The sequence below is a fragment of the Sus scrofa genome, chromosome 14, assembly GCF_000003025.6.
Source record: "Sus scrofa isolate TJ Tabasco breed Duroc chromosome 14, Sscrofa11.1, whole genome shotgun sequence".
Lineage (NCBI taxonomy): Eukaryota > Metazoa > Chordata > Mammalia > Artiodactyla > Suidae > Sus > Sus scrofa.
The window spans coordinates 12977106-13004001 of record NC_010456.5 but is presented as its reverse complement, the minus strand read 5'-3'; the positions used below and the strand labels follow the sequence as shown (position 1 = coordinate 13004001).

General features: G+C 41.0%; 1 protein-coding gene across 1 annotated transcript in view; it reads left to right on the top strand.

Annotated features, from left to right (window-relative positions):
- Positions 1–26896, top strand: part of KIF13B (kinesin family member 13B) — a 186829-nt gene that overhangs the window by 96442 nt on the left and 63491 nt on the right. The window contains 9 exon segments of the mRNA XM_021072406.1: positions 384–518; positions 10660–10790; positions 12074–12160; positions 14178–14368; positions 14899–15109; positions 15978–16140; positions 19179–19325; positions 20542–20691; positions 21228–21356. Of these exon segments, the coding sequence (XP_020928065.1) occupies positions 384–518; positions 10660–10790; positions 12074–12160; positions 14178–14368; positions 14899–15109; positions 15978–16140; positions 19179–19325; positions 20542–20691; positions 21228–21356 (1344 nt within the window).

Below are 26896 nucleotides of genomic sequence, written 5' to 3'. Positions count from 1 at the left end.
ATCAGAGCTGTAGCCCTCAGCCTATGCGGCGGGATCTGAGCCGCGTCTGCGATGTACACCACGGATCACGGCAACGCCAGATCCATAACTCACTGAGCGAGGCCAGGGATCGAACCCGTGTCCTCATGGATGCTAGTCAAGTTCATTAACCACTGAGCCATGGTGGGAACTCCAAATGGCTTTATTTTTGAAATTAAAAAAGGTTTTAATTAATAAGACATTATGTAGTTTAGAAAGAACAAATGCAGTAATCTATATAATGCCATGTCCTAAGATAATGTATTTGAGTTATAAAGTTATTTAATAATTACTCTAATATAAGATTTTTTATATTATGCTGCCTCAGTAGCTACAGAATTAATACTTCTCTAATACATTTACAGGAGCGACAGAAACAGCTGGAGAGTCTGGGAATATCGCTGCAATCTTCCGGAATTAAAGTTGGGGATGATAAATGTTTTCTCGTTAATCTGAATGCTGATCCTGCTCTGAATGAACTTCTGGTTTACTACTTAAAGGTGAAGTAATAGGCCTTCCTACTGTTTCCTGCTACGAAATAGAACTGTTTTTCATGGTGTATTTTTAAAACTTGGAGAACCCTGCATATTCATAAATAGCGAGTTAGCAGGTTATTAGCTGGCATGTGTAAAAATCTTGAGTTTCTGGGATCACTTTCTCTTTTTAGTCTTCGAGTGATGTCATTCAACCTTTTAAATATAAAAAATGATATTCTGATATTATTTCTAACAAATGAAGTAGCTTAGCCTCTATCATTTAATGAGATTCAACCAAAGTTAAGTAGATCACTTTCAAGCTTAAAGAATGACTTTTAAATTAAATGCTTCATTGGTAGACTAAAGTTTTGGTGATGTCTATGAACCACACTCTTTTTGTGAGTTGTCTCTTTGCTTACAAGAGGAAATGTTTAAAGAAAGTTATGTTCTGAGGACGACTTGTTTTGAAGTTTGTTTTTCCAGTAACTCTTAGGAAATTTTGTAATATCAACTTATAAAAAAAGAAAGTAGGTCACTTAGAGACTGAGAGGGTCCGAGTAGGGAGCAGAGAAAACCAAATATACCTTGAAACCTACATACACTGTATATATGTATACTCATATACATTGAAATCTATAGGTTGTGGGACATATCAGGAAGACAGAGACAACTTTAGAATGAGCATGAATCCTGAGACATGTACATAAATAATACAGAGTTTTCCCAGTTGCCTTTGCCAAGCCCAGAGCATAAGAATTTTATAATGGACTATATGACCCTGACATGTGGTTAATATTAGGAAAAAATTTTCTCCCTCATAATACAGGAACTATCTGTGTGGGTTTAACTAAGTTAGTGACTAGGAAAGTGAAAAGACAAGCTGGTACAGATGGAAACAGCTTTAAAATTAGAGAATTGTGTCATTTCATTTCTAGAGACTGAAGGATTCATGATGCATTGGCTGGTTTCCAAGTTTTTATTAGAAATATCTGGGGTAATTGCTTCGTGGTATTTTGATAAGGCCCTTTGTTCATAAGTGTTATACCGCATTATATTGTGCTGAGTGAAACTGTGTCTTTGATACAAATACTCGTATGTGCACCCTCAGGCCTTATGTGCAGTGAGAGCAATGCTGGGCTAGGAGGGAGATGCCCTGGGTTTCTGGTCCAGTAGGTTCTTCCTCTATAAATGGAAGTTTTCTCTGTTTGGCTACTTCACAGGGTTCCTGGAAGATTAAATGGGATTGGACGTATAGAAGCACTTTATAAACAGAAGCACTATACACATATAAAATACCCTACATACCGTTTTTCTCATTTCATTCTCTGATACCTTATTATATTATCCTCTTCCTTTGGGGGGAGAAAAAGATGTATTAGTACATCACCTGCAGTGCCTCTAAACAATGTTGGCAGCATTTTGTGTTAGAATTTCAGCTGTAGATATTCATATGCTCCAGGAGAGACGCAGTATGAGATAGAACTTAAATATTCTGCCCTTTTAATTTTTGGATCTGTGAATTCTCTTTCTTTCTGATGTGATGAAGTTTGAACTGGAACACACACACACATACACCCAACAAGAAAAAGACCTGATTCATATCTGTTCCTTAACTAAAAAATTACACAAAGGAACTATTTAAAGACTTCTGGAGAGCAGTCAAAATATTTCTGGTCATCTTGTGTGGAGGTGTTGGGATTCTGTTTCAGACTATGTGGTCAGCCTTGTTTTGGCAGAGTTTGAGGCAGTGTTGATTTCTTCATTGCCCATGCTGGACCCATGACAAAAACATATTCATGACAAAGCACATTCAAAGGGATGGTCACAGTCCAAGAACAGCTTTTGCTTCAGTAAGTTGATACCGTGATGTGGGATGGAGGAATTTAGAGACTGAGCATTTTTCATTTCTTTGCCTTCAGATTCTCAAGTCAGTTTAGATGCTGGGCAGATGACTTCATAACATTGAGTGACTTTTAGCACCCCGTCTATAAAATGAGGGCACTGGATTAAATTACCTGTAAATTACCTCTGACATTCTTTCTAGTTTCAGGTTAAATGGTTCTCTACTAGAATAGAATCCTCAATTTATTTGTTCGGTCTAGAACTGGCAGAAGCAGGTATGGTGGCCAAACCGTATGTAGAATGTAACTCACAAGGTAATTTTGCATCTAATTTGCATGCACAGGCAGCTTTTGCCTCGCACAGTTCCAACATACACAAATTCCAGTGAAAACAGTTTGGTAGATAATGCTGACATTGCTGCCATTCATTAGAGCTCTAGATGTGCAGCCAAAGGAAGTTGTGAAGGAGAACTGATTGGAGTAAATCACGGAAGTGGTTGTGATGTGAAGGATGAAGGTGTCTGGAAGGCAGTGACACCAGGGAACACTCTGCATGAAAGGAGCTCTTGAAGATACTTAGCAATGTTGGAAGCACAAAGGATAAAACGTAGATGCTTAGAAAGGAGTGTGGCAATTCACCAAGGCATGGAAGTTACACTCACTCCATGTTGTGAGTTACAAGTTGAGAAGAAGGAGGCAAGCGCTGTTCAAACTATTTTTGATTAGCTTTTAGTAAAGAAATAAAATACTTTTAATTTCAGGTTTTTAATGTTCTAAATGACAGTGTACTCAAAAATACTAGTTTTACTACTTTTTCATTTCCCTATACATTATAACAAAGAATTCTTCATGGTTTTGCAGACATATTTAAATGTCACAGGTAGTTCTCTCATGGCGCAGTGGGTTAAGGATCCAGCATTTTCACTGAAACAGCTTGGGTTGCTGCCATTATGTGGGTTCAACCCCTGGCCTGAGAATTTCCACATGTCCTGGGCACAGAATTATTGCAGTTTTCCCCATTGATTATGAAGATCCTTTTGCTAAGTTATTTTTACAATGTTGCACTCTGTGCAAGGCAAAGCCTGCCTGCAGCCCTGAGGTAGACTTGGAAATGTGTTTATTTATTTTTAATGATTTTATTATTTTTCAATTTTTATACTATATTTTTAATTTTTTTTTCTTTCAGAAGCACCTGAAGCACATGAAATTTCCTGGGCCAGGGATTGAACCTGAGCAGCATCTCTGGCCACTGTAGCTATGGCAATGCCTCATCCTTAACCCACTGTGCCAGGCTAGGGATCAAACCAGCAATACCAGAGACTTGTCTGGATCATTAACCACCTGTGCCACAGTGGGAATTCCTATAAAAGTTTTAAAGGTTACACTCCATTTACAGTTACAACAAAATGTTGGCTCTCTTCCCCATGTTATACAGTACATCCTTAAGCCTACTTAAACTCCGTGGTTTGTATTTCCCACTTCTCCAATCCTATATTGCCTTCCTGTACTTTCCAGTCCATATCCACAAGTCTGTTCTTTGTATCTGTGAGTCTGCTTCTTTTTTTGTTATATCCATTAGTTTGTAGTATTTCTTAGATTCCACATATAAGTGATATGCAGTATTTGTCTTTGTTCGACTTATTTAACTTAGCATAATACCCTCCAAGTTCACCTATGTTGCTGTAAGTGGCAAAATGTGGCTCTTTTTTCTGGCTGAGTTGTATTTGATTGTGTATATGTATTATATCTTCTTTATCCATTCATCAGTTGATGGACATTTAGGTTACTTCCTTGCCTTGGCTATTGTAAATAATGCTGCTGTGAACATTGGGGTGCATGTACCTTTTAAAATTAATGATTTTGTCTTTTTCAGATATATACTCAGGAGTAGAATTGCTGGGTCATACGGTAGTTCTCTTTTTAGGCTTTTTTTTGAGGGACTTGGGGATTTATACCAACATAAGTCAAGCTTCTAGAGGGAAGAACTGCTTTCCACACCTTAAAAACATTATTCTGGTAAAACATTTTTTTTCCGCCCTTCAGGTCTTGTAAGAACACATTAGAGTGGGAGTTCCTTTTCTGGCCCAGCAGTAACAAACCTGACTATTATCCATGAGGACTTGGGTTCAATCCCTGGTCTCGCTCAGTGGGTTAAAATCCGGCATTGCTGTGAGCTGTGGTATAGGTCACAGATGAGGCTTGGATCCTGTGTTGCTGTGGTGTAGGCCAGCAGCTGCAGCTCCGATTAGACTCCTAGCCTGGGAATTTCCATATGCCTATGCTGCAGGTACAGCCCTAAAAAGACAACAAAAACAAAAAAACCCAAAAAATAAAACCCGCCCAAAACATTAAAAATAAAAGGGTGGATTAGTGCCCAAATTTCCAACAGCCACAGTTAATATTTAACATTTTTATCTATGTCCACTGGATCTATTCCTATATGTGTGTATAGATAGATAGGTAGATTTATACTGATACATATTTTAAAATTACAGAAATAGGATCATAGTACGATAATTCCAATCATGCCTTTGGATTATCTACCAAATCTTTCAGGAGAGCTATTTTGTTTGTGCAATTTGAGTCTTTTCATAAGTCACCTATGGATGGCTGGGGAAGCAGGGGTGATTCTGAAGGATTTCAGGGTAATATACACACACACTCACTGGATCAAGATTTGTACCTGTGATTACCCAGCACCTTCAAAGCATGCGATCCTACCGGAAGCATAACTCCCATTGAAGGTAACTGCCTGCATGCATTAGTCACTGGTAGGGGTGGTCAGAATGGCAGGGCTACAGCCATCCAGTGTTGATGGAGCTGTGGGCCAGGCTCTAAGTGACTCAGGGTGAATAAAAAAGGTGTGGCTGTTCTTGGTTGGCAGCAGTTTGGCTCCTCTCGAGTAATATTCGAATTGGTAAGAGACAGAAAGATTCCTTTCCTTCCTTCCTCACTTTCATTCCTGAAAGGCTGTCTTCAGAGTCCAGGATCTGTTAGGCCAGGGTGATTTCTTTGTTAAAGATTATTGATTATCTAGATGTGTAAAGAGCAATAGATACTTGTCTGCTTATTGCCTAACTTAACTTTTCCTCCAGAAATTGTCTGAGAATACTGGAAAAGCTGAGTGACCTCGCAGGTTGTTACTAATATGCTCCTCTCCCTGCTTGCAGAGTGGGAAAAGCCGCTCATCTCCTTCCCCCACCTCCTCTTCCCTCCTTCTCTCTCTTTTTTAGGACTTAGTTGATCAAAGGGAAAGTCTCAGAAGAGCCACATGAATAGTTGATTCGCAAAGAAGCAAGGTACATACACATTCATACAATAGTTAACGAATCATCTTCAGTGAAGTTAAATTAAATGGATGAAAAGGTATTTGGTAAAGTTTTCCCTAAAACCAATATACTTTAGAGTTGTTATACTCACATATCACATAGAGACTGAAAAGGTGTCCTTGATACTTTGTACTTTCACAGCATTTAGTTACTCATTAGATAAGCTTCTGTTCTGACCTATGATAAGTTTCTTTCTTTTCCTCATCAGTTATTTTTATTGCAGTCCTTAGAGCAATAAAGGTTCTTAGGAAAAACTTATTAAAAAGCTTACTGTCTAACTTGTTTATGGCTTTAGCAGATTTGAGCTTTTAGAACTCAATATTTGAGATTCCAGCAAATCATCATCCAAATCAGAATAGATTATAACTTCAAATGAGACACTGATGTTGTCATTTATAATGTAAGGTCTACATTTGGGATGTTCATTTGTGTGTGTGTGTGTGTGTGTGTGTTTTGTCTTTTTGCCTTTTCTAGGGCCGCTCATGCAGCATATGGAGGTTCCCAGGCTAGGGGTCGAATTGGAGCTACAACCGCTGGCCTACATCAGAGCCACAGCAACTCGGGATCCAAGCCTCGTCTGCAACCTACACCACAGCTCACAGCAATGCCGGATCCTTAACCCACTAAGCAAGGCCAGGGACCGAACCCACAATCTCATTGTTCCTAGTCAGATTCCTTAACCATTGTGCCACGACAGGAACTCCAAGGGATGTTGCGTATTTTTTTGTCTCTCATGGCTCAGTGCTCAGCTCAAAATAGGTGCTCAATATATTTGCTCAGTGCTCAAAATATGAAATTTTCCTTCTAGAATTTGGATTAGACCTTTGTGTTTGAGCTGATATCTCTGATGATTTTTAATTGAGTTTATCAGTGGACCCCTAGCAGCTTTCACTGTGTATCATGAACTATGTTTGTTGTTGGAGAAGACATGAGAGTATAGCTTACTATCTAAATAAGGGAAAAATGGAATTTCCTGATGGCTCAGTAGGTTAAGGTCTGGTGTTGTTGCTGTGGGATGGATTTGATCCCTGGCCCTGGAACCTCCACCTTCTGCGGACACAGCCAATAAATAAAGGAAAAAGCCAACATTCATGCAATAGTAAATTGCGGTGCTGACTCTGAGTGTAATAGGGGTTTAGAGAAGGGGAAAGTCATGGTAGGCTACTACTGAAACCTGTAAGTAGATGAAGTTAGAAGTAGGTGTTAAAGCTATTTTGTATTTAGATGAAGGGAAGAGCATTTCAGGCAAAGAGAACCAAAGCAAGGCAGTGACATGGGAGTGAACCTGTGTCTAATCTTGGAGTGTGACAGTAGGAGTTGGTTCTGTATGCCCAACTACCTCCACCCTCAAGTACACAAAAAAGGTTTTGGCATCACAACCATAGTCTAGGACTTGTGCTAGACTTTCTCGTGGAAGGAGGAAAGGGATGATACATAGAAGTGGCCTAACCCAAGTGCTTTGGAGATCTTTTCTTCTTTTTACAGTGGTCTTGGGCTCTTTTTCTCTTCAGAATTTTTTCCTCCCTTTTGGAACTTCTCTCTACTTTGCAGCTGGTGTTGTAAGACAGGGCAGAGGTGGGGAATCAGGAAAGGCGTGTAATGGATTCCGTAGTCCTGCCACCGAATGTCACTAAAGCATTAGTTGTAGTTTCCACCTCATCAAGTCCTGTTCTCCAGGTTAGGAAAGTATGGTATTGGCCAGGAAGCCTCAGCCAATATTGAGTGGACAATTGCCTGGAATGTTCTTTGTGTATATTATATACTCTCCTCAATGACTCAGTAGGGTACCATGGTACAGTTCTGATCCCAGCTCTTTGTTTCCTGGGAAACACTACTGCAGCATAGTTGAGAGAAGAAACCTCCAGAAAAGGGGAAATGAAAGTAATAGAAAGGAAGAAGCTTTTTTTTTTTTCCTTTTTTGGGGGGGCGGGGCGAAGATGTGGCATACAGAAGTTCCCAGGCTTGGGGTCAAATCGGAGTTACAGCTGCCAGCCTACTCCACAGCCACAGCAATGCAAGATATGAGCCACGTTTGTGACCTGCACTATAGCTCACAACAACGCTGGATCCTTAACCCACTGAGCAAGGCCAGGGATCGAACCCACATCCTCATAGATCCTAGTTGAGTTCGTTGCTGAGCCATGATGAGAACTCCAGAAGAAGGCTTTTTATGAGACTGAGATCCCAGAAGGGGTGAGAAGAATTGGAACAAAGAATATAATTTTTTTTTGATTGTGCCCAAGGCATATGGAAGTTCCCAGACCAAGGATTGAACATGAGGCACAGCAGTGACCTGAACCACTGCAGTGACAATGCCAGGTCCGCCACAAGAGAACTCCCCAGAGCACAGTTGAAAGGGTTATTGGCAAGGAAGAGGAGAGAATGTTCTTCCTGAGTCTGAAGGGATTGCTAAAGGAAGTGATTATTCATTTATTTTTCTTTTATATTTATTTAATGGCTAAATGTACCAGGCCTGTGCTACATGCTTAGAATTCAGTGACAGGGGGCAGGGTGCAGGTCAGGCTGATCTCTGCTCCCTTAGGGTTTCTGAGCTAGCTGTGGAGATGGATGGTAAATGTGCAAGTCAGTGCTATGTCGGAAATTCAGGTATGAGAGTAATAGGGTAGCTATTTCTGATTGTCGGTTCAGGATACACCTCTCTTAGGATGTGCCCTTAAAAGCTGAGGTAGAAATATAAACTACCAATATTGAGATCAGAAGAGGAACACTTCAGACAGAGGAAATTGTCAGTGTGTTCAGAGAACAGATGAAAGGCCTGTGTGGCTGAGCTGGGATAAGAGAGACTGGTGGGGAACGGATCACAGAGGGTGTAAGCCTGGGTAAGAATTTGAACTTCCCTGGAAGCCACTAGAGGGCTCTAAATAGAGGATCACGTGGTCAGCTGTTGTGACTGGAGTGGATGGAATGAGGTATGTAGAAGTGGAGAAATAGTAGGAGCCTTCTGTATTCACCCAGGCAAGGTCTGGCATTTGAGAGTGGAGTTGGAGAAAATGAACTGATTCTTGATATGTTTCAGAGGGTGAGTGCGTGAGGATTTCCTGATTGACATGGGCTAGAGGTAGGCTGCTAAGCAAAGAGAGGACTCCGGGATAGCATCTAAGCTTTTTCAGTGGACCGAGTGGGTGGTGGTAGGGTAGTGCCATTGGTCTTGGGGAAGAGAGTGGGTGGTGGAGAGGTTGAAGCAAAAGTGCTGCTTTGGCCCTTTCACTTTGAAATGTCTTTAGACATCCAGGTTGTGCCAGGTGGGCAAGACCACTGGTGGCTGGGACTAGGAAAGTGGTAGTGGAGGAGGGAACATGATGGAACTAAAGTCTATAGTTCCTGGTTAGTGGTTTAATTTCTATACAGATGTCGTTTAAAGCCCATTGGTCTGGATGAGGTCATCGTGGTCAAGGGTCAGCAACCTACCTCCATGGGTTAAATCTTGCTACCTACCTGTTTTCATATGGCCCAGGAGCTGAGAAAGGTTTTTGCATATTTTTTTTCTGTCTTTTTAGGGCCGTACCTGCAGTATATGGAAGTTCCTGGGCCAGGGGTTGAATCAGAGGTACAGCTGCCAGCCTCTGCCACAGCCAGGATAATGGCAACACCATATCTGAGCTGTGTCTGTGACCTACACTGCAGCTTACGGCAACACCGGATCCTTAACCCACTGAGCGAGGCCAGGGATCAAGCCTACATCCTCATGGATACATGTTGGGTTCTTAAAATGCTGAGCCATGATGGGAACTCCGGTTTTTATATTTTTTGTCTTTTTTTTTTTTTTTTTGTCTTTTGTCTTTTTGTTGTTGTTGCTATTTCTTGGGCCGCTCTCGCGGCATATGGAGGTTCCCAGGCTAGGGGTCTAATCGGAGCTGTAGCCACCGGCCTACGCCAGAGCCACAGCAACGCGGGATCGGAGCCGCGTCTGCAACCTACACCACAGCTCACGGCAACGCCGGATCGTTAACCCACTGAGCAAGGGCAGGGACCGAACCCGCAACCTCATGGTTCTTAGTCGGATTCGTTAACCACTGCGCCACGACGGGAACTCCGGTTTTTATATTTTTTAAATGGAGAAATAATCAAAAAAATCATAATAGTTGGGACATGTGAAAATTATATATGAATTTCAGATTTCAGCGTTTATAAGTAAAGTTTTATTGGAGACTAGCCTTGTTCCTTTGTGTATTGTGTGGCTGCTTTCACACTACAAGGCAAAAGTGAGTAACGATGTAGGATGCACAGAGCCTAGAATATTGTGCATCTGACTCCTGATCTAGGTGTGTAGAAGGAGAAGGTGGCCTCAGGACACTTGCAGGTCATGTCAACACTTAAGGGCAGTCAGATGTTGAAGCACATAAGAGGGAGCTCAGTTTTTATGTCCGTTTTCTCAGTTACCTGCCAAAAAGTGATGCTGGTGATTGGGGGTTAGAGAATTGAGTGGTGGTTTGTGGTGAGAGGAATGCATCTACCACATCTTTTAGGAGGTTCAGGGAAACTGTATTCACAAGATACCTTTAGTTTTAGCAAACTCCTTACATTTGAATAGCTCTTTATCTTTATGGACTTATCTTGCTGGAGACCAGGTAGGTGTTGTACTTAAGTAACTGTGGGTTTTTGGATGAGTATTTTTGAACTTTATTGACATGTGGTTCATACTCTGAGAGTAGTATAAAATATTTAGATTAATTCCAAATATTTTGGAATTATTAAGATTGCAATGGAAAAAAAGCAAATACAGTATAGACATTGATATAAAAATATAGTTTTAGGTTTAAAAGTTATAACTCAACTCAGCGCATTATTCCTTGTAAGGAAATAGAACTGTAGAGTGAATTTTGGAGAAAGGTAGAAATTCCTCCCACCACTTCATTTGCTTTAAAAATCTTTTAGCTAAGGTAACGGAGCAACGTATGAGAGCTCAAAGTAGATGATTTCAGTTTGTGTACCTGTAGAATGCAGTATTAATCAGTGAATTTAATTCTTTTGTAGGAACATACATTGATAGGTTCAGCAAATTCCCAAGATATCCAGCTGTGTGGAATGGGAATTCTTCCTGAACATTGTATCATAGACATCACATCAGAAGGCCAGGTTATGCTGACTCCTCAGAAGAACACCAGGTAATGTACTTTAATTAGTCTCATTGTCACGGTAATTTTTAAAAGGAAGAAAGAACACTAGTTGAGGATGGTATGAGGACATTTGGCCTTGTGTACTTTACATTAACTTAATGAGGATAACCGTTAGTTACCAAGTTCCTACTATTTAACTTTTTAATATTGCTTAGAGCCATCCTTCCTGTCTTTGCACACTAGCATGTCCTTATTTAAGTAAAGCCCCCATTAAATCTTGATTGGAACCCCTACCAGCACCCTAATCTTTTTCCTTGTCCACTCGCCATACAGCCAGATGGCTTTCTACTATTTTTGAAACAAAATCCCTTACATCCTTCCTATTTTTCTCATATTTCTCAGCATCTGCCATTCCTTGGCCAGAAGTAGAAACCAAATTGAGTGAGACTCAGGGGAGTGAAGAGGAAGGGGAACCCTATTATTCTAGGTTGTAGGACTGGGATAAGCCTCTCTTCAGAGGAAGAGGTAGTCATGTTTAGTGGACAGAACATTATCTCCCCTCTCCCCCCCTTTTATTTTTTTTTTAAGTTGAGAATTCACTAGACGAGAGAATGGAGGAGATAAAGAGGGTTTCCTTTTGTTGGGCCTTGAAGTTAAAGAATTGACCTTTAGCCTATGTCTAAGCAGATGTATCTTTCAGTGGGGAGAGGCATGATGAAACTGGTATTCCAGGAATGTCAATCTTCTAGTGGTGTGCATAATTTTCTGTTTATTTCCTGCCTCTCCAGATTTTTCCTTAGTAATCCTTCTACCCACCATTTCTTCTTTTGAACTCTATTGTTGAGATAAGCAGTCAAGTGGATCTTATAAATCTTCTATATGTTGATAGAACATGGACTTTTTTTGTGTGTAGGAAGTTACAGAGTTTAACAGAAGTCTCGTTTTTGCTAGTGACACCTGTAGATATGTCCGAGCTGAGTTAGTTGGTGGCTCTTTTTATCCATGTATATTGGATATACTCATTTTAGTTGTAATATACCCCGCCACCATCTTTTTATTAGTGGCTATACTGGTTCCATATTTATTCCTTAATATACTATATAACAAATTTAGAACTTTGAAAAATAGAGGACAATAATCTATTGTACTTGGTACCATAAGCATGTTAGGTAAATCAATTAGCAAAGAAGAAATACAGATAATAAAATTCACTAAGGGCAGGTTTTATTTCTGGGGACTTGATGATTTCGTTTTGCCTGTATTGTATTGGAAAAATTAAAGGCAAGATCAAGATAATCATCGTTTACATGTTTGCCCTCTTCTGCCCACAGAACGTTTGTAAATGGCTCTTCTGTATCCAGTCCTGTTCAGCTACACCATGGGGACAGGATATTATGGGGAAACAACCACTTCTTCAGGTATGACATTATTCATGGCTTTTAGAGGGAGATCATTGATGATTATACTCTGAAATAGAAGAATATATATTAAATAGTAAACATAATGCCATAAAAATTATATGTTGGTTTGTGAATATATATATTTATTCACTGTGTATATGCTTGTTTGCTATATGGTTTGATCCCATGGTATACATGGACAGTACACTCAGGAAAAATACTGTTTACTTGCATATTTTCCCCTTTTTATTTCCCAGTAGAAGATGGTTGTATAAGAATTATTTTCTGGGAATTCCCATCATGGCTCAGTGGTTAACAAATCTGACTAGGAACCATAAGGTGGTGGGTTTGATCCCTGACCTCGCTCAGTGGGTTAAGGATCCAGCATTGCTGTGAACTGGGTGTAGGTCACGGACGTGGCTTGGATCCTGCATTGCTGTGGCTCTGGCATAGGCCAGATGGCTACAGCTCCAATTCGACCCCTAGCCTGGGAACCTCCATATGCATGGGGGCAGCTCAAGAAATGGAAAAAAAAAAAAAAAATTATTTTCTGACATGCTTATCTTTTTGTTTATTTCTTATTGGAAAAGTAGTGGTTTTGTTTCCTAATCCATAAAATACTTTGATAAAAAACACTTGATTTAGGAATGCTTTCAGCTGCAGGTAATGTCAACTTGACTATAATGGCTTAAACAGACAATTCATTTCTCCAAGAAAACAAGAATTCTGAAAGAAGATAGTTACTGGCATTGGCCAAGCCTCTCAAAAGTGCCCTACATCCAGAAGTCTCTTGTCAATGTCTTGGCTTTTCCCTGTGGTCTAAAGATGGCCATGCCACTCTAGGCGTCAAAGCAGAATTCAGGCACACAGGAGAAGGATGAAGTTGAAGGGTGGCAGGACTAGCCCCAACTGTCCTCTTGATCAGAAAATGCAGAAATCTTCTCAGAGTCTCCATCAATCTTCCACGTACATCTCATTTGCTAGAATTTGTCTCTCAGCTACAAGGGAGGTTGACAAAGACACTGACCTGGGACCACACATCATTTCCCACATAGAACTGGTGTTGTGTTGGCAAGGTCAAGGGGGTGGATGTGGTATACAATTAAAATCCAGGTCTGTTCCTCTTCCTGTCATTGGTCATCGTGCTACAGGTATCACACTGACTAGATCCTTTGCTTATGGGCCAGTTGCTATTTTGATTATTGAAGAAAGAATAGAGGGGACAAAGTGTATAGAAAATATTTTTCATTTTTTTTTCTCAAATCAAGTGTAGATGGCTTGGCTTAGCATTCAGAGCCTTCATAGTTGGGTTAAATCCATCTCTTCACCATTATCTCTCACAACTTATGCTATACAGATTTTGTGTGTCTCTGTGTTGTTTTTCGTTTGCATGTTTGTTTATCTTTTTAGGGCCATACCCGAGGCACATGGCGGTTCCCAATCCAGGGGTCGAATCAGAGCTGTAGCCGCTGGCCTACACCACAGCCACAGCAATGCTAGATCCAAGCCGTGTCTGCAACCTGCACAACAGCTCACAGCAATGCCAGATCCTTAACCCACTGAGCGAGACCAGGATCGAATCTTCGTCCTTATGGATGCTAGTCAGATTCATTTCCACTGAGCCACAATGGGAACTCCGTCTGTGGTGTTTTATTTCTCCGGAGACTATGGGAATTTCCATTTTTATCTCATGCTGTTCCTCTGTCCTAACACCCTGCTTTCTCCTTACCCTTTAAGGCTTGGCTCAAATGACCTCCTCCTCCATCATCTCTTCCTCTGCTATTCCAGCCTAAGGGGGTCCTCAGCTTTTCTTTAACACCTAGCTGGTCACGTGGCCTTGTGTCATACTCTCTGTTGCCGTCCATTTGCACACACATGTTTTACTTCTCCCGCTAGGATATAAGCTTCTGAGTACAGTCATGACCTGGTACATACCTAGTAATAACCCTTTGGCATCTAGCAGAAGCCAGTATTTAATGAATGAATGAGTAAATGCATATCTTTCTTTAAAAAAATTGTATTTTTTGCCCCCAAGACTTAACTTGCCTAAAAAGAAAAAGAAAGCTAGTGGAGAGGATGAGGAACAAGACCCGTCCATGAAGAATGACGCCAGTTCTGAGCAGCTGGATGTAGACGGAGACTCCTCCAGTGAGGTGTCCAGTGAGATCAACTTCAGTTACGAGTACGCGCAGATGGAGGTGACCATGAAGGCCCTGGGCAGGAATGGTGAGCAGACCCGTCGTGCGTTTAAGAATCTCAAAGGTGGTAGAATGTTAGAGATATTTGTAGCCAAGACTTTTTAAATGTTAGGAAAAAGGAAATCTTCAGTTGTTCTCTGTACTCAGTTCTTTTGTGTCTTTGGCTTTCACTTAGTATACTTACTAAAACTTACTCTTTCTGCCCTGATACACAAATGACTGCAAATTTATTCTCATTGATACAATCTCCCAGATTCGAAACTTGACTGCCACTGGCTTACTCGTGTAGTGGATTTCTGGCGCATTAACTCGGTCTTAGGTTATGTGTAGAAGGTACATACCTGCTTTTTCTATATGGGAGATGGTTTGGTATGTATCTGAGAGAATAGATATGCAGTCAGTAATTAGGAGTAAGGAAAGCTGTCTTTAAGAATCTTACATTATTAATGAGGACGACAAACAGCATAACAATAGAGAAACAACATTTGAGTCATTTTATGTTGTGCAGTTAACCGTTTATTTATTATTTACCTTAAAAAAAAAAAAAAACTTCTTTAGATCCCATGCAGTCCATATTGAACAGCCTAGAACAACAGCACGAAGAGGAGAAACGGTCTGCCCTGGAGCGCCAGAGGCTCATGTATGAACACGAACTAGAACAGCTCCGGCGACGGCTGTCTCCGGAGAAACAGAACTGCCGGAGCACGGACAGATTTTCTTTCCACTCACCCAGTGCTCAGCAGCGGCTGAGGCAGTGGGCCGAGGAGAGGTAGGCAGAGCTTGGGGCCTTGGCTGCCTGTAGCTTGTGCTCGTCACCTTGAACCCACCTGGGTAGCAGAATGGAAAAATCTAGACCTTGCTTTAAACATGAATGATATTAAGAGAATGGTACAGCTAAGAACCCCTCGGCGTTATCTTTCTTTTCCTCCATTTTTGAAAGAAAATGGGAATTGTCAGTTGGCATGATTTATTTCAGACTGCCCCTGTTAGGTGCAGCCCCATTTTCAGTTTGTATGGCTTTTGGATTTGAATAAACAAATGTTTGTGCTTAAAAGTTATACTTTATCATTGTATTATACTTTAGGTTCTGAAGCAGGGGTAGATGCTTTTTTTAAAAAGGAAAAGAGAAAGATGGTTTATCAGGTAGGTAAAGCATGGTGCCAGTGAGATTCAGAGCGTAAGCGTCGTCTCTACATGGGCTAATTAGCGTTGCGCTCAGTGTCTTATCCATTGTTACGGACTGTACTTAACTAACCTCTTGCTCTTCATAGTTGGTCTGCAGACTGATAGCATTTCTGTCCCCTGCAGATTGATAGAAATGTAACATTTTGGCCCCCACTGCCACCTCCCCCGCCACAACCTATTGAGTCAGAATCTTCAGTTTATCCAGATTCACAGGTGATTTGTTATACACAGGCAGGTTTACCAGGCTCTGCCATAGTCTCTGGCCGGTGTGTGCCAGTGCTCACAACGAGGCCCATGTTCAAGTGCGGGCATGAGTCCGTGTTGGTGATGTATTCCCTGGTGCAAGAGACAGTTGTAAAGCTTAGTTCGCAGTGTGGCCTTAATGTGTTATGCATTCTATAATATTCTGATGTGCTGCTTTAATGATTATTTGGCCCCCCCTTTTTTTAAAGAGAAGCCACCCTGAATAACAGCCTGATGAGGCTGAGGGAACAAATTGTTAAAGCCAATTTGTTGGTGAGAGAAGCTAGTTACATTGCAGAAGAATTGGATAAAAGAACAGAGTATAAAGTAACCCTCCAGATTCCAGCCTCCAGCCTGGATGCCAACAGAAAGGTGAGGTTGCCCTTAATGGAGAAAACAAAGCTATTGCTGGATAAAATCTCTTCTGTGTTATTTAGATGTGGTGGTGGTGGGGTTTGTCCTTGTCCCCATCCGTGCCCTCCGCAGTCTAGATTGTTTGTACTGGCCCTCTTCCCTTGAGCAGAATTTACTTCCCATCACTTATCTTTGTGCATATGCATATTTTATCCATTGGAAATATCCTTACAATGCCACCCGCCTCTCCAGCTCTACCAATTTATTTTACTCCACTCCTTTTTTCGAATTTGTTTAAATTATTTCTGAGACGTCTTTCCTGTTGAATCTTCCCCAAGTGGTTCTTCCTTTAATTCTGTTACTCTGCCACCCTCCCCACTGCCCACCCAAGTTAGGTGTTCATTTTACTTATAGCAGGGATTTTCTACTTGTCAGTGGATGGCATGGGAAAACTGTTCACTGGTTGTTTCCTGTGGATATTTCAAGGTCACACATCTCTCTCTTTTTTGTATAATGTCAGAAACCTAGTAAAATGTAGGGGGAAAGTCCCACCACAATCTTTTATCCTTGCCATTCAGTCGTTTTATTTCTTTTTTAGTTTCTGTTATAGCTCTTAATCATGTTAATGCATTATTTTAATGGATTAGGTAGAATTTTGTATTTGAATAAATATTTGAGGTCCATGTACTTTGTTTTTCCCATAGTTCTTGACACAGCACAGCTGTAATGAATCCTTCTTGGCTGTTGTTAATTTAATAGCAAGGACCATGTCTTTCTTGGAAGGCATCATGTCATCAAGATCAATGTTTTTGCACAGGGTAGATATTTGGCCGATAGGATGCTTATGTTTTTAGTAATAAAGGTATTGTGAAGTGATACAGTCATTACTTTATGGAGAAATGCCTTTCGATATATATTATTGTGTAGTTTGAAAGATTTTACCCTCTTAGATCTTTATTTTACTTGATGGAATTTGTAGGACAAATCATGGGTGCAGTGGGATTCCATAGACAAACACTAGTAGGGGAAAGCCAATCATGGACAGAAGGTACAGGGCTCAGCATCTTCTCAAAGACCGAAAAGAGCAAGAGCAAGTCTTCCTGTAGTCTGTAGTGTTTGAGTTGAAAAATCAGAAATGTGAACATGTTCCCATTAAGCATAGCTTTAGCCTTTTCCTGTGAATCCTGGCTTGGTCTTTGTTGGAAGGAGCAGCCCAGACACCTGGGAGTGTGTTCCTGGAGCTGTTTCCATTGCTGGTAGAAATGGTGCACATTGTTAATGAGTGGCTACTAATCCACTCCATTATTAGTGATTTAAGAGATTACTATTTTCAGACTTCAGCCAGAGAGAGGAGCTGGCCAGGAAGTATTTTCCTAAGGAGACAGTCTCCTTAATTCAGTCTGGGTCTTGAACTTTTTTATCCAACAAAACCTTTTTTTTTTTTTTTTTTTTGTACTTTAGAATTCTTATTTCACTTATTATCTTGTCCATGCTGTGAATGCCACTGTTGTTGTGGTCCTTACTCTTGGCCTCTCACCTCTCTCTGGTGATTTTTGGTAAGGAGCAGACATTTCTTTTTTTTCTTTTTTCTTTTCCAATCCTTGTAGTTATTTGCAGGAGGGCAAATCGTGGCACTGCAGTATCTTGCTCAGGGCCATTTAGCCCCAGTTCTAGCCTTCTCCTCTGAAAACCGCTCCCCATGGATCACTAATGAGATTTTCCTATTCATTCCCTGGTTGGCTGAATATAAGTAGAAGGGCCTTTACAGTATTGGAGAGAATGATCATTTTTAAATGTCAGAATTATAAAAATCCTTGCTTCATTATGTGCTTTGGAAATTCTGCTCCTTTGGAAATGATTATAATAGGCAGGATGTTAAGGCAACACTGGCGTCTTTCACAGTTCTCCAGTGTTCTCAGTGGACATATCAGAAGAGTTTAAAATTTTCTCCAGTAAATCTCAGTTGATTAGATAACTGTTAGGTACATCTCTGTGGGGGAGGTGCACGGGGTGGTTTTTTTTTTTCCACTTCATGATTTCAAAAAGTTTAAAAAGTTTTCCTACCTTTTTTTGTTTGTTTGTTTTATCTTTTTGACATTTCTTGGGCCGCTCCCGTGGCATATGGAGGTTCCCAGGCTAGGGGTCCAATCGGAGCTGTAGCTGCTGGCCTACGACAGAGCCACAGCAACGCAGGATCTGAGCCGCGTCTGCAACCTACACCACAGCTCACGGCAACACCGGATCCTTAACCCACTGAGCAAGGCAGGGATCGAACCCGCAACCTCATGGTTCCTAGTCGGATTCGTCAGCCACTACGCCACAACGGGAACTCCTTTGCCTACCTTTAAAGTACATTGCTTTTCGAAGCTGGAAAAACTTTAATGGTATAATTTTTTGAGGTGAAGCTTACATAACATAAAAAAAGTTGTTTTAAAGTGAACAATTCCATGGCATTTAGTACACTGACAGTGTTATGCAATCAGCATCTCTAGTTCTATATTGTTTTAATAATAAACTCAAATGATATGTATTTGGGAGATGGTGTCATATGTTGCCTCACAGTGGGTAAACAGGATACTTTTCACAGTTACTCCTTTAACCGTTTTGTACCACATGAAGATACTGCCCATTCAAGAAAAATTTTAAATTTGAACCTTTGAAAGGTAAAAGATTGTTAGCCATCCATCTCAGCTGACGTTCCTCCCCACTGGTGCTGCTCTTTCTACCACCGATATTCTTCAGTCATATAATGGTCTAAATAAGACATTTTGACTTGCCGTTAAACATCTGTCTTGTGGATTATGAATTTAAATTTATATCCAAGTGTAATCTAAACTTAAATTTATGCTTAAATTTAAATTTTGAATGCAGTTGGATAGAAAGGTGTTAAGCTTGCAAGATTTCTGGGAAGTTTTCTACTGAACAGATTAAAAAGTGATACAATCTCAGTTTCAATTGATGACATTTGACTGGCGATAAAGAACATTCGAGGTTGACTTGCATGATGTGTGTTGATGTCTCTGTGTTTCACAAAGTCACTCTGGCTGTCTTTACAGCGAGGCTCTCTCCTTAGTGAGCCTGCCATCCAGGTGAGAAGAAAAGGAAAAGGGAAGCAAATTTGGTCTTTGGAAAAACTGGACAACAGGTTGTTGGATATGAGAGACCTTTATCAGGAGTGGAAGGAGTGTGAAGAAGATACCCCAGTAAGTTATTTGAGAAAATTTACTTAACTGATGGTCACAGAAGGAGCTACATAGGAATGAGCCTACCCATTTTAGGGAAGAACTGTTCAGTTGTCCAAAATACGTTGTTGTATACATAAAATACTTGTTTTAATCTTGTAAATCATTTAGCTAATCAAGAGTTTTAGTAGCCTGTTTTTCTGCCTCTCCTTTTTTATCTTCATTTGTGTGATCTGAATTTCTAGTAGAATCTTTATGTTTATTCTGACTTCTGTTGGTGTTGTCTGTATCTGTCTCCCATACTGAACTGTCGTTTCTTTTAGGACAGAGACTGTGCCTTTTCTCTTCCCATTTCTCAACATACTTAACCTTGCAAATAATAAGCCTACAGCATCTGTTTTTTGAGAGGAACATCAGTGATACCTTAGTATTTATTACTGTTAACATTTTTTGAAGGTCTTTTGAGCCTAAAGTAGGTGCCATAGCTCTGAACTCTGGTGCTTTCTTTCCAAGTTGCAGGTTCCTCATTTAGGTCAGCCCTTTAAAACAGAAATATGAACTTGTCCCTTTTAAAATAGAAATATGAATTATGTATATTTTACATATTTTCAACACTGCTGATCCTGTTGCCCCATAAAGTTGTTTACTCCCTGAGCCTCTTGTTTTATAAAAATGTTCACCAGTCAAAATGACTTCTTACAGTTAGATCACATGTGAATTTTTTAAATTGACTTTTGTATTCCTCTCTGTTTCAACTTAGAAATGAAACATTAACAAAAAATAGCAAAAACCAAACCACGCATCTATAAGGGAGTCACCTTCATTAGCAATAGTGGGTCTAATGGCTCGTAGGAACAAATGGAATAGGTGTGAGAAACGAAGAGCAGTTTCCTCCATTCTGCTGCTTTTTTTAGTCCAGTGTGTGCTTTCTCTGTTGTCGTTGTCCTTAGGTGGCAAGTTTCTACATAAAGGAGAAGAAATGATGAAAATAATGATGTGTTACGGGACTGCTCTCTCGTAGGTCAAGGGTGCTGACTACCATTCTAAATGGGAGTAGGGAAGTATGTGTGTGTGCATGTGTATGCGTGTGTGCGTGTGCTCACTCATGCCTGAGTAACACAGTGCTATACTTCAGCTAAGTTTAATGACTTTATTAGACAGCATCAAAAAGTTGTAGGTTGAATTAAGTTATTGTAAGTGATTTTTATGAAGTTGTATGTTTTGGGTCTCTTTACAGGTGATACGGTCTTACTTCAAGCGTGCGGATCCCTTCTATGATGAGCAGGAGAATCACAGTCTCATTGGGGTGGCTAACGTCTTCCTGGAGTCCCTCTTCTATGATGTGAAGTTACAATATGCTGTTCCAATTGTCAACCAGAAAGGAGAGGTTAGGCACTCCCTCTGTGGTACAAGATCAGCGGTGTCTTGGGAGTTCTGGGATGCGGGCTCAATCCCTGGCCCAGCACAGTGGGTTGAGGATCCAGTGTTGCTGCAGCTTTGGCTTAGGTCAAGACCGTAGCTTGGATCTGATCCCTGGCCTGGGAGCTTAATTTTTTTAAATTAAGGAAGGAGAAGTTAGGTTTCTGTTCATGCCATGTTTCCTACAGAGAACAGTCCAAGACACAGCAGGGTGGTGATAGTAAACAGGTTTCTGTTCATGCCATGTTTCCTGCAGAGAACAGTCCAAGACACAGCAGGGTGGTGATAGTAAACTGCTGTTACAGTTTTTCATCAATGATGGCAAGCCACATTTATGTGTATTGATAATACCTGTGTCTCCATACTGCTTAATGGTGATGGTTCCAAGTGCTTTGATGCAAAGTAACTGTTAGAACCTGTTACACCATCAACCTGACCACTTGACTCTAAAACAGAAGAGAGAACAAAATGTGGAAAAGGCTCTGCTTTGTCCCCTTGCTGTAGGTGGCGGGCCGGCTGCATGTGGAGGTGATGCGCATCAGTGGGGACGTGGGGGAGAGACTTGCCGGTGGTGATGATGCCCCAGACGCCTCCTTTGATAAGGAGACCCAGGAGAACAAGCTTGTATGCATGGTGAGTCCCAGTCTTTCTTAGAAGTCATAGAAATGGGGCTTGTCTTGAGGATTTTGGGTATTTAGACAGTAATTATTATGTCCTTTTTCGGAGATACCTGTCTCTAAATAAATCTTTAATATTTAGTGTTCTAGAGACCATATTTCATCATATATCCAGGCTTCCCCAGTAGCCAAGTACTTCTGCTCCCTTCCTCTGTGAAGCCTTGGCCAGGTCATCTCTTTCCTCTGGGCCATTCTGCTCTAAAATGATATGTGTGCCTGTTTATCTGAACCTTTATAGAGGGAAGTCAGGCTTTTTTGTTTTTTGTTTTTTGTGGTTTTTTTTTTAGGGTCGCACCTACAGCATATGGAAGTTCCCGGGCTAGGGGTTGAATTGGAGCTACAGCTGCAGGTCTACCCCACAGCCACCAGAGTGCAGGATCTGAGCTACATCTGCTACCTATACTGCAGCTTATGGCAATGTTGGATCCTTAACCCACTGGGCAAGGCCGGAGATCGAACCCAAATCCTCATGGACACTGTCAGGTCCTTAACCCAGTGAGCAACAAGGGGAACTCTGAGAAGTCAGTTTTTTTTTTTCACACAGGTTTCCTCCTCCTATTGGGCCTCTTGATTCCTTCTGATGCTGGAGACCTATCCCCGCCCTGGTCCTGGTCTTAAGCTCTGGCCTTGAGTCACTCTGCACACTGTTTTTTTTTTGTCCCCCCCCCCATTTTTTTGGTTTCCTCTTCAGGAACGTGCCTTTGCTTATGCTAATCCATCCCGTCCCAATTCCAGACCCTTTGCTTTCTGCTCCTCACAGGCATGCGTTCACGAACTGTGTGTAGAGTTATCTATGAGACATTGTGCCAGGTTCTGGAATCTGAAAATGAATGAGACAGGATTCATGCTCTAAAGGAACAGCTCATTTAGTTGGTGTGTCTGTGTAGGATTCACATAGTGAATAGAAGACTCCAGTATTGTCTGATGCACATGCTCTGAGGGGTAGACAAGGGTTGTTCTGAGACATAGAGCAAAGGTCTTTAATTAATACAGAGAGTGAGGTCTGGGGAACATATTTGGAAAAATAAGACTCAGGGTGAACTTGGGGAGCATGTTACGTAAAACTCCCTTTTCCATGTGACGCTGTGGTATTGTCATTGTCATGGGTAACTGCTAGGTGGATGTCAGTAGGTCATTACCTTCCTAGACTGCCACTACCTTCATAGCTGCCACTGCCCCTCATTCATTACGACAAGGAAGACATCCCCTTGTGCATTTCCAAGCACATGTTAGTGAGCAGAGTGCCATGGGTTGAGGATCACTGTAGGAACCCTTTAGAAAGGTTTTTGAAGGGGGAGAAATCAGAAAGGAGCTTAAAAACAGTGTACAAATGAGGAGGAGGAGGCCCTTTAAAGGTGAGGTGAAGGAAGCGTACACTTAACTCTTATTTCGTCGTCTATCCTAGGTCCAGTGCTGTCTCTCCATGAACATTTTAGAGTTGGGGTTGATTTGGGAAGGAGTGAGTTAGGCATCAGCTGCAAGGTATGGGGAGGCTAAAGCTCCCAGGCTAGGGAACCTCCTTATGCTGCCAGGGGTGTGTCCTTTAAAAAAAAAGAAAAGAAAAGGAAAAGACCCAAACAAAAAGAGTTGGGCCACTTTCTGTAGGTCTTTGTATGTATTGGGAAGGCCTCAAGTAGTAGTTGAAGGGCCATTCCTTCAGTGTGAGGGGGTAAAACTCTTAATTCACTAAAAGGTTAATCTTTACTGTACTGTGCTTGATTTCAGAACATTTCCTTTGAGGTTATAAGATTATCAAAGATGGAGACATAGCCTTGCTGACTTTGTAATGGTCCACTTTAAGGGCAATGGACCAGAAATGCAACCTTGTTAAAGATCAGTGTGTGAAAGGTAGCATACTGAAGTAACATACGAGGATACTGTCTCACTTGAGAAATGTATCTTTGTCACTGGGTAGCTTAAACTTTAAAAAAAAAAAAAAAGTTAAAATGTATTTAGATTTTATTTATTTATTTATTTATTTATTTATTTTTTGTCTTTTTGTCTTTTGTTGTTGTTGTTGTTGTTGCTATTTCTTGGGCCGCTCCCGTGGCATATGGAGGTTCCCAGGCTAGGGGTTGAATCGGAGCTGTAGCCACCGGCCTACGCCAGAGCCACAGCAACTCGGGATCCGAGCCGCGTCTGCAACCTACACCACAGCTCACGGCAACGCCAGATCGTTAACCCACTGAGCAAGGGCAGGGACCGAACCCGCAACCTCATGGTTCCTAGTCGGATTCGTTAACCACTGCGCCACGTCGGGAACTCCTTAGATTTTATTTTAATGGAAGATGTCAAACATATAGGAAAGCAATGAGGAAGATGTCATTGACTCCCCATTCACCCTCCCTCCCTCGACAGTTACCAACTCATGGTCCGTCTTATTTTATTCACATACATGAGCTGTTTCTCTGCTGTCACCTTCCCTTGGATTATTTTGGAGCAATCCGGGATGTCATATTTCATCAAGAATAGTTTGTTTGTTTGTGTTTTTAGGGCCGCAGCCGTGGCACATGGAGGTTCCCAGGCTAGGGGTCGAATCAGAGCTGCAGCTGCTGGTCTCTACCCCAGCCACAGCAACACAGATCCAAGCCATGTCTGCGACCTACAACACAGCTTATGGCAACACCGGATCCTTAACCCACTGAGTGAGGCCAGGGATCAAATCTCGTTCTCATGGCTGCTAGTCAGATTCATTTCTGCTGAGGCACGTGGGAACTCCAAGTTTACTATGTATCTTCAAAGAAGAGTAAAAGAAACCAACCCAGCCATGTTATCATAATCAAAAACTTATGCTTTTTTAATATGGAGAAGTAACTTCCCTTGGTTGTCTCAGTCGGCGGGTCTCTGGTCTGTTGTGTGTATTTTAATCTTCAGGCTCTGGCCCTCGTGCTTGCTCCCTTCTGTGTGCATTCCTATGCTCTTACCTTACAATCTGTTTATTGTAGAAACTGATTGTTGTCTTGTATTTTCTCATTGTTTGGGGTTTGCTGATTGCTTTCTTGACTGTGTGAAGATGTATCTGCTGTGACGTGGGAGTTAGAGATAAAGGTGATGTTTTGGGGGGGACAGTGTCTCCTTCCATCAGAAGGCACATCATGTCTAGTTCTCTCTGGGGATGTTAGCAATCGCTGGTGATTATTACCTAGACATCTCGTTAGGAGTTAGGAAAGAATGACACCATCCTTCCATCATCCATTCACTTATTAGCTGGAATTCTTCTGTAGAGTGAATCTCCCTGCTGTCAACCATTCGGCTATTCAGGGCTACAGTTTGTATGGGAAAGTCAGGGTGAACACTCTAATATTTCTTTTTATTCACTAGTTTTCCAAATAATGAATTGGTTTTCCTACTAACATCCAAAACTGACCAGCGAGATTTTTTTTAATTTTTGATCTTCATATTATGAATTCTTGGATTTAAATATATTTAATGTCATATGCTCCATTGTATTTACTACCTGTATTGAAATTCAAACGATTCCATCTTTGGCCTTTGGGGGCCTCTGCAGTTGGTTCTCGACCCCTGGGAACAACCCTGACCCTCAGAGACTATGGTGGCTTCCCCGCTCTCTCTGGTGTTGATGTGCCCTGTACATTTCTTGCCCCAGACCTGGAATCAACCATTTCTCCAGGGAACCAGATTCCTTTCAGTGGGAAGTGGTTTCTGAGTGTGTAACCACCTTTTCTGTAGAAGGAGGAAGACAAACTATGTGATAATAAAATACCGGTAGGAAAAGAAAGAAACCAGTTTGGGGACACTTTTAAGATGTCATGGGTGAGGAGTATCACTGGCCCTTAAAAGGAGCCTAGATTTGTTTTTCTGTGATGGAAAAAAAAAAAGTTGCTCATATTAACATATTGATCACTTTAATTACCTTAAGTAGAATTAGTATATTTTAAAACCCTAAACATCAGTGTCTTCTGACCTCCTGTGCTGTAGTGTCTCAAGCAACAGAAAGTTGAAGTCTGTGGTGTTCTGACACCTGGTGGTGATTTTGGTTTCTGTATGCAAAAACTTAAGCCTGTGTTCTAGATCAAGACATTCCTCGTTCCCGGCACCCTTTTTTCCTGGTAGTCTCTCTCCTAAGGAGTTGCCTGTAGGCGGGAGTCCAGCAAATGAAATCTTGCTTTATTTATTTCAATCTTGAAATTGAGATCAACTTCTACGGAAGAAAATAGCTTTCAGCTGGACTTCAGTCACAAACACAAACACATGTATTGAACATCCATCCACTCATGCTTGGTAGTGTTTTCATTCATTGTATCTCATCAGTGTGGTTAGTCCTCACACAGCTATCATTAGATAGCTCTCCTGGTTTGCATAGGAGAAAAACCAAGCCTAAGAAAACGAAGAATTTAAGTAATTTGCTTAAAAAAAAAACTAATAGCATAGCAGCAATTTTTATTTAGGTCTTTGTACTCCAGAATCTTGTAATCTTCCCAAATACCACATTGCCTTATCTTGAAGAATATAATAAGCATTTAAAAATACTTAATGAAAAAGTGATGGTTTCTAAAATTTAATGAAAAATTAATTGCCAAATACTGATCCCTCTCCTTGGTTTGGATGAATAAAATGTGTTGGTCAATCTATCGTAGCTGTCAGGGAATTGCTGTCTAGATGTTTTAAACTCCTGTTGCCATCATAGGGAAAAATGAATAATAATAGGAGTTCCCATCCGTTGCTTACCCATTACATGCCTGGTATAGAAGAAAATAGTCATCTGCTTTGCATGATTTTCTGTGTCATTATTAATACCTCCCGAAGCAGACTATTAGATTTGTGGTTGCTGAACCACATCAGCTTTGCCACATATTCAAATCTGTTATTGTTAATTAATTTACTGGGGGTTTAGAGTGCATCATGCAACGTGCAGGAAGTGATCAGGTGTAGCGTATAATAAGTGATCAAGGCTCAGTCATGTGAAAGTCGGCCTCATCGATTATAAAATCAGAATTTAGCTTAATTAATTTGAGAATTTAGTTTCCTTCATTGTTGGAGGAATTGTAAAATATCACAGCTTAGCACAAAAACTCCAACTTAAAAGTTAGCCTGACGCTGCCTACCAAAACCAGCATTTGGACTGTGTGGCTACTTTAAAATCTGTCATAGGCATTTCTTCTGGAGGTGTTTGGGTCTAATTAAACACATTTCTAAGTGCGCATAGTTATCACAAAACCCTACCCCCCTGCAGTCCAGGGTACATTTCATTGATCTGACCCTCCTCCCTAAACCTGCACCAAGAAGCATCAGGAAATGTCTGTAGAGAATGGTCAGCAGTCACCAGCTTTCATCTCCTCCATTCACCCCTCCAGATCTTCAAGGTATACGTTCCTGCTTTTTAAGTTTCCCCCCACAATGCTCTGGTAGCAAGTAACATTCCACTTGAGAACCTTGTTCCTTTTTGTGCATTCAAATACAGTTTTGTGGTTTTTTTTGCCCTTTTCTGAATATTTTCTGCTCATTGATAATGCAGTGTTTTCATTCTTCAGTCGT